Genomic DNA, 8,029 nt, shown 5'->3' on the forward strand with positions numbered 1-8,029 from the left:
AAAAAAAAAAAAAAAAAAAACAGAAAGAAAGAAAACAAATTACAACATTAGCAAGCAATATAATCAAAGTACATAAAATATACAAATAGGACATGGCAAACTGCAGGGGGATAAAAGAAAGGAGGAGTATGATGTTAAGAGACTGTCCAAAGCTCTATAATCCCAACTCTCTGGAAGGCGGGGGCAGGAGGATTGCCTGGGCATAAGAGTTTGAGTAAGAGCGAGACCCTGTCTCTACTCAACAGACAAATTAGCCAGGTGTTGTGTCAGATGCTTGTAGTCCCAGCTACTTGGGAGGCTGAAGGACGAGAATTGCTTGAGCCTAGCAGTATGCAGTTGCAGTGAAACCACTGCAACTGGATAACTGGATAGATAGCTGTCTCAAAACCAAAACCCAAACAAACAAAAAAAACCCCAACAACAAAGCAAACCAAACTGAAAACCCCCAAAACAGCACATCCAAGTTAGGTTTTAAAGAATTGTGAAGGGCTTTTTGGTATACCCAGTACTACTCTTCTGAAGACAAAAATGCCATATTTTATTCATCTTTTTAAATCTGAATATCTGAAATACAGGCAATTATTGAACATATGACACAAAGTTGAAAATTAAAATGAGAGGAAAATCAAATTATTATAGGACAGAGTTTTGTTTCTTTTTTTTTGAGACAGAGTTTTAATGGTGTCATAGCTCACAGTAACCTCAAACTCTTGGGCTTGAGCAATCCTCATGCCTTAGCCTCCCTAATAGCTGGGACTATGGGTGGCCACCACAATGCCTGGCTATTTTTAGAGATGTGGGTCTCACTTATGCTCAGACTGGTAAAGGACAATTTTTTACCAACGTGAATACAGACAACTTATGAATGTAAACTATTCAACACTTACAACAGAAAGTCTTTCTCTCTCTCTCTCTCTATATATATATGCACACACACACGTATGTATATATTATTTCAAGTTAATGAATGTGAGGGTACAAAAAACTAGGTTATGGTATTTGCATTTGTTAGGTAGACTCCCTCTTATAGTTGTGTCCCACACCCAAAGATGTGCCATATACCCTTATATTGTGCCCATTATATGGAAACACACCAAGTTTTACTTTTTTTTGAGACAGTCTCACTTTCTCGCTCTCGGTAGAGTGCTGTGGCAGTGTCACACTGCTCACAGCAATCTCTAGCTCTTGGGCTTAGGTGATTCTCTTGCCACAGCCTCCCGAGTAGCTGGGACTACAGGCGCGTGCCATAATGCTTGGCTATGTTTTTGTTGTGGTTTGGCCGAGGCTGGGTTTGAACCCATCACCCTCAGTATATGGGGCTGGCGCCCTACTCACTGAGCCACAGGTGCCACCCCAAATTTTACTTTATTATTATTTTCGAGACAAAGTTTCAAGCTTTGCCCTGGGTAGAGTGCCATGGCGTCCAAGTTCACAGGAACCTCCAACTCTCGGACTTAAGTGATTCTCTTGCCTCAGCCTCCCAAGTAGCTGTGACTACAGGCGCCTGCCACACAGCCTGGACATTTTTTGGCAGTTCTCATTGCTATTTGACAGGCCCAGGCTGGATTCGACCCCGTCAGCTCTGGTGTATGCAGCTGGCACCCTAGCTGCTTTAGCTATAGGCACTGAGCCACCAAGTTTTACTTTAGAAAAAATAATATTATTTTAAGCTACTGACAATTTCTTATAATACAATTAGTTTAAAACAACATGAAATTTTTGAGAGGGCAATTACTTCTGTTCAGGAGAACCAAATAAAATCAAATAGAGAGTTGGGATCCTTCAACAAAGAGTCCATCCCAAGAGTAGAAAGGTTCTAGTTCCCTATTCTATAGAAACGTTCACAAGACAAAGCTGATGAATTGTAGCTCCGTAAAACTTCATTGTAGCAACCTACTTGCTTCTGTTTTGACCACTATTCTTACTTCTCAATAACCACAAGGAACTTAAAAAATATCATGTGAAATGGAAAGGAAGCACAAGCCTCCTTGCTCACTGGGGTCATCCATTATACATCAATTTCAGTTCCTACTGTATGTAACAGAAGGTATGATAGCTTAAGAATTATTTGTCGAAATTCTAGTTTGAAAGCAAGTTTATAAAGGATCAGTACCCACCATGTTGGGCATTCCTCCACCAGGAACTGCTTTTTTGTCCATTGCAAATGGAGATAAGCTATTTGGTAGTACAGTCTTTGTCTGAATCTGGAGACCAAGGCCACTAGCTGCAATCTGCTGTCCAGAATTCTGGGTATATGGTGAACCATAAGGACTAGGATTATTCATCATTCCCATCTGAGGGCAAGAACGAAAACAAAAATTAAATATTAGTCACAGTTTCAGTCCCTTTACCATTTCACTTTTTAAATTTTTTCCTTTTTTTTTTTTTTTGAGATAAAGAGTCTCACTCACATACCCTGAATAGAGTGCTATGACATCATAGCTCACAATAACCTCTAACTCTTGGGCTTAAGTGTTTCTGTTACCTCAGTCTTCCCAGTAGCTGGGATTACAAACCATTCCAACTAACTTTTTTTCTACTTTTAGTAGAGATGGAGTCTGACTCTTACTCAGGCTGGTCTTGAACTCCTGGACTCAAGTAATCCACCTGCCTCAGCCTCCCAGAGGACCAGTTTAATTTTCAAAGACAAATGTAAAAGAAATCCTCTGCTTTTATTAGAGAGAATACATTGTATGAAAAGTATGCTAATAAAAATACATTTTCAGGGTGGCACCTGTGGCTCAAAGGAATAGAGGGCCGCCACATATACTAGAGGTGGCAGGTTCAAACCCGACCCCAGCCAAAAATTGCAAAAAAAAAATTATTTTCTTTTTTTTGGAGACAGAGCCTCATGCTGTTACTCTGGGTAGAGTGCCATGGCATCACAGCTCACAGCAACCTCCAACTCCTGGGCTCAAAGCGAGTCTCCTGCCTCTGCCTCCCAAGTAGCTGGGACCACAGGCGCCCGCCACAACGCCTGGCTATTTTTTGGTTGCAGCCATCAATGTTGTTTGGCGGGCCCGGGCTGGATTCGAACCCGCCACCTTAGGTATATGTGGCTGGCGCCTTAGCCGCTTGAGCCACAGACACTGAGCCAAAAAAAATTATTTTCAAAAATAAGTCCAAGGCTTGGCGCCTGTGGCTCAAGTAGCTAAGGCACCAGCCACATACATCTGAGCTGGCGGGTTTGAATCCAGCCTGGGCCCGCCAAACAATGATGGCTGCAACCAAAAATAGCCAGGCATTGTGGCAGGCACCTGTAGTCCCAGCTACTTGGGAGGTGGAGGCAGGAGACTCGCTTGAGCCCAGGATTTGAAGGTTACTGTGAGCTGTGATGCCTCGGCACTCTACCCAGGGTGACAGCTTGAGGCTCTGTCTCAAAAAAAAAAAAGAAAGGTAAGTCCAAGATCAAGATTCAGAGATTCAAGATTCAGGTACAGTAAATTCATTTCTTTTTTCCTGAGACAGAGTCTCAAACTATCACTCTGGGTTAGAGTACCGTGGAGTCACAGCTCACAGTGACCTCCAACCCTTGGGCTAAAGGGATCCTCTTCTCTCAGTTTTTCTATTTTTAGTAGAGACAGGGTCTCACTTTTGCTCAGGCTGGTCTCAAACTCATGAGCTCAAGCAATCCACCCACCTTGGCCTCCCAGAGTGCTAGGATTATAGGCGTAAGCCTCCATGCCTGGCCTGTAGTTATTTTTCTAAATATTTGAGAGAAGAGTGTTTTAGATTTTAAGGCTGAACATGGTGGCTGACACCATAGCAGGGCATGGAACTCTATCATGGGCAACAGGGTAAGATTCTCTTTGAAAAAAAAAAAAAAAAAAAAAGACAAAAAAGGCTTCAAAGAACCTTCATTTAACTATAGCTGCTGAGCCAGGTTCGCCATTCATCACCATTAAAAACCACACATTATGCTGTTTATACACTTTCATTTAATGTACAAACCATGGCTAATTCAATTTAAATTAGTAAGTATTCTGGCCCTTAAACATATTATTATAGTTTGACATGTCAAAGCATTCAAATGCTTATTACAGCATTTTGTTTATATAAAAACAAAGAAAACTGGTGTTTTAAGGATATGTCCTTTGCAATTTATGGACGCTAGTAAGGTTGAGGGTATTTCTAAACCCTTCTGGCTGTGAATTCTTTTTTTTTTTGAGCCAGAGCTTCAAGCTGTCGCCCTGGGTAGAGTGCCATGGCGTCAAAGCTCATAGCAACCTCCAGCTCTTCTGCTTAAACGATTCTCTTGCTTCAGCCTCCCAAGTAGCTGGGTCCACAAGCGCCAATCACAATGCCCAGCTATTTTTCGATTGTAGTTGTCATTATTGTTTGGCAGGCCCAGGCTGGATTTGAACCCACCAGCTTTGGCATATGTAGCTGGTGCCTTAGCCACTTGAGCTACAGGAACTGAGCCCTGGTTGTGAATTCTTTATATAGAGTGTGTAAGACCTCAGGTTCCTTACCATTCCTTGCTGTCTTAATTTGGCTGCTCTATTCATGAAGTTACTTACCTGGAGCTTTAAATTATCTGACTTTGCAAATTCTTTTTTTGGTATAGTCTCACTTTATCGCCCTTGGTAGACTGCCATGGTGTCACATAGCTCAAAGCAATCTCCAACTCTTGGGCTTAGGGGATTCTCTTGCCTCAGCTTCCCGAGTAGCTGGGACTACAGAGGCCCACCACAATGCCCAGCTATTTTTTTTTGCAGTTTGGCCAGGGTCGGGTTTGAACCCTCCACCCTTGGTATATGGGGCCAGCACCCTACCTCCTGAGCTAGCCACAGTTACCACCCCACTTTGCAATTTTTAAAAATAAGCATTTAAGGGCTTGGTGCCTGTAGCTCAAGCGGCTAAGGCATGAGCCACATACACCTGAGCAGGCGGGTTCGAATCCAGCCTGGGCCTGCCAAACAACGATGGACAATGATGGCTGCAACCAAAAAATAGCAGGGTGTTCTGGTGAGTGCCTGTAGTCACTTTGTTGCCCTCGGTGGAGTACTATGGTGTCATAGCTCACAACACCCTCAAATTCTTTCTTGGGCTCAAGCGAACCTCTTGCCTCAACTTCCCAAGTAGCTGGGACTACAGGCGCCCACCACAATGCCCAGCTAGTTTTGGTTTCAGTTGTCATTGTTTAGCAGGTCTGGGCCGGCTTGAAATCTGCCAGTCTTGGTGTATGTGGTCAATGCTCTACTTCATTGAGCTATGGGTGCCATGCCCCAAGTCTACTCTTAACACAAAGCATCCCAACTGTAAACCAATCACTTCCCACCAGAAACATACAGCAAGCAGGAGGGGTTTGCCTGTCTTCTGTCTTCATATGTTTTAGTAATGAGAAAGAACAACAACAAAAAAACAAGTCCAATGTCCCAACTATTTGGGAGGCTGAGGCAAGAGAATCCCCTAAGCCCAGGAGTTGGAGGCTGCTGTAAGCTGTAATGCCATAGCACTCTACCCAGGGTGACAAAGTGAGATTCTGTCTCTAAAAAATAAACCAAGCCCATAATATACTAAGGCCTTCATGAGGCCTGTCTCCACCATACTTCTGTACTCATTATTTCAAGTTTGAAAGTATGTTCTAGAGCAGTGGTTCTCAACCTGTGGGTAGCAACCCACAAGAACTAGTATTGGGCTGTGGCATTAGGAAGGTTGAAAACTACTCACTCTTCCAGTGCTTTTAGCATATACCTTAAGCTTTTCCTTTTCCCTACAACTGAGCGGTGGCACATTGTCTTTCCAATCTGACTCCTTGAAACGGGAAAGGAAATTAATTTGAAGTTGACAAAAAGCCAATTTACTTTCTATTTTTTTGTGGCTTAGTTAGGTGGTACAACAAAAGAAACACCTGCAGATTCCACTTATCCTTGTAATTTCAAATGTTATATGAGCTTTTTCTACCTTGACACAAGTGTTCTCTTTATTTTTTTAAGTTATTATTTTGAGACAGAGTCTCACTTTGTTGCCCTTGGTAGAGTACTGCGGTATCATAGCTCACAGCACCCTCAAACTCTTAGGCTCAAGCAATCCTTTTGCCTCAGCCTCCCAGTTACCTTGGAGTTCAGGGGCTTGCCACAATGCCTGGCTGTTTTTTTTTGTTTTTGTTTTTTTTTTAAGAGACTGGGTCTTGCTCTTGCTCAGGGTGGTCTCAAATTTGAAAAGGCTCAAGCGATCCACCACCTCAGTCTCCCAGAGTGCTAGCATTCTCTTTGTTCATAATATAAAATATGTCATAAGGCACCCATAGCTCAGTGGTTAGGGTGCTGTCCACATGCACTCGGGCTGGTGGGTTCAAACCCAGCCTAGGACTACAAACAATAAAATAGCCAGGCATTGTGGTAGGCACCTGTAGTCCTAGCTACTAGGAAAGCTGAGGCAAGAGAATTGCTTAAGCCCCAAGAGTTTGAGGTTGCTGTGAGCTGTGATGCCACGGCACTACCGAGGGTGATATAAACATAGTGAGACTCTCAAAAAAAGAGTGGTCTATGGCTCAGTGGATAGGGTGCTGGCCTCATATACCGAGGGTGGAGGGTTCAAACCCAGCCCCAGTCAAACTGCAACAACAACAAAAAAATAGCTGAGCGTTGTGGCGGACACCTGTAGTCTCAGCTACTCGGGAGGCTGAGGAAAGAGAATCGCCTAAGCCCAGGAGTTGGAGATTGCTGTGAGCTGTATGATGCCACAGCACTCTACTGAGGGCGATAAAATGAGACTCATGTCTCTACAAAAAAAAAAAAAAAAGGGGGGGGCTCGGTGCCCATAGCACAGTGGTTACAGTGACAGCCACATGCACGGCAGTTGGCAGGTTTTAACCTAGCCAGAGACAGCTAAACAATGACAACTGCAACAAAATAAAACAGCTGGCGTTGAGGAGGCAGGTGCCTATAGTCCCAGCTACTGAGAAGCTAAGGCAAGAGAACTGCTTAAGTCTAAGAGTTTGAGGTTGCTGTGAGCTCTGACTCACGGCAGTCTACTGAGGATGACACAGTAAGACTCTTGTTTCAAAAAAAAAGAAAAGAAAAAAGGTGAGGAAATAATCTGCTAAAATGTGTGGCTCTTATGTCCACAGATACTGCACAAAAGGGAAACAACTTGAGTTCATTTATCTTTGTAGTCCCATCACTTGTTAATCCAGGAAATCAGCAACTATAAAAAGCCATATAAATTATATGAACCTCTAAAAACAAAATTCAGTTCTTTAAATCACATACAGTATTACAAATCTGTATGAAGGATATTGCCAGTTTAGAGGTTTGCCTTTGTGAGAAGGAAAATTTTAGAAAACTAAAGAAGTTAAAGAACATTTACATTTCCCAGATGAGATCAGAGACTAAGGCATAAGAACTTGGCAAATGTTCTAATAAGGATGGGGCAAGAGAATGAGGAAAATGGTATGATTCGGATCAAAGCATAAAAGAATGAGGCGGTCTGAAGGGGAAGCATCCAGAGTAAAAAACTTAACTGATTCAGGGCGGCAACTGTAACTCAGTGAGTAGGGCGCCAGCCCCATATACCGAGGGTGACGGATTCATACCCAGCCCCAGCCCAAGTGTAACAAAAAACTAGCCGGGTATTGTGGTGGGTGCCTGTAGTCCCAGCTACTCAGGAGGCTGAGGCAAGAGAATTAAGCCCAAGAGCTGGAAGTTGCTGTGAGCTGGGACACCAAGGCACTCTACCGAGGGCAAGAAAGTGAAACTCTTATCTCTATACAAAGAAGAAGAAAAAAACAACTTAACCAGTTCAGTCTCCAATAATTGGAATTTTCTACATAAATCTGGCCAGTTAAGATTATAGGGACAACTGAGTACATAAACAGGTTTCAGCTGAGTTCAGGTTACTTTTTTCAAACGTGGCTGCCAGAGATACTGCTACTTATGCCTTTATTATTATTTTTTTTTATTATAAACAAATTTAATGACCAAATGATAGACTGGTCAAAAACGTGCATCACCAAGGGCTGATCCCTGTACTAGGAAAGAACTCTCGCAATCACCTAAGATTTGACAAACAGTTCTTTTTTTTT

The 8,029-nt window shown here is 42.8% G+C and overlaps 1 protein-coding gene across 3 annotated transcripts in view; it reads right to left on the reverse strand.

Annotated features, from left to right (window-relative positions):
- The window catches only part of EP300 (E1A binding protein p300), a 106,089-nt gene that overhangs the window by 66,266 nt on the left and 31,794 nt on the right, over nucleotides 1-8,029 (reverse strand). For all 3 annotated transcript variants that reach the window (XM_023509283.1, XM_023509282.1, XM_003783168.3), the window contains exon 3: nucleotides 2,118-2,294. In XM_023509283.1, the coding sequence (XP_023365051.1) occupies nucleotides 2,118-2,294 (177 nt within the window). The remainder of the gene's footprint in view (nucleotides 1-2,117; nucleotides 2,295-8,029) is intronic.

Source organism: Otolemur garnettii, unplaced genomic scaffold (genome assembly GCF_000181295.1).
Source record: "Otolemur garnettii isolate 467f Iridium unplaced genomic scaffold, OtoGar3 scaffold00007, whole genome shotgun sequence".
NCBI lineage: Eukaryota > Metazoa > Chordata > Mammalia > Primates > Galagidae > Otolemur > Otolemur garnettii.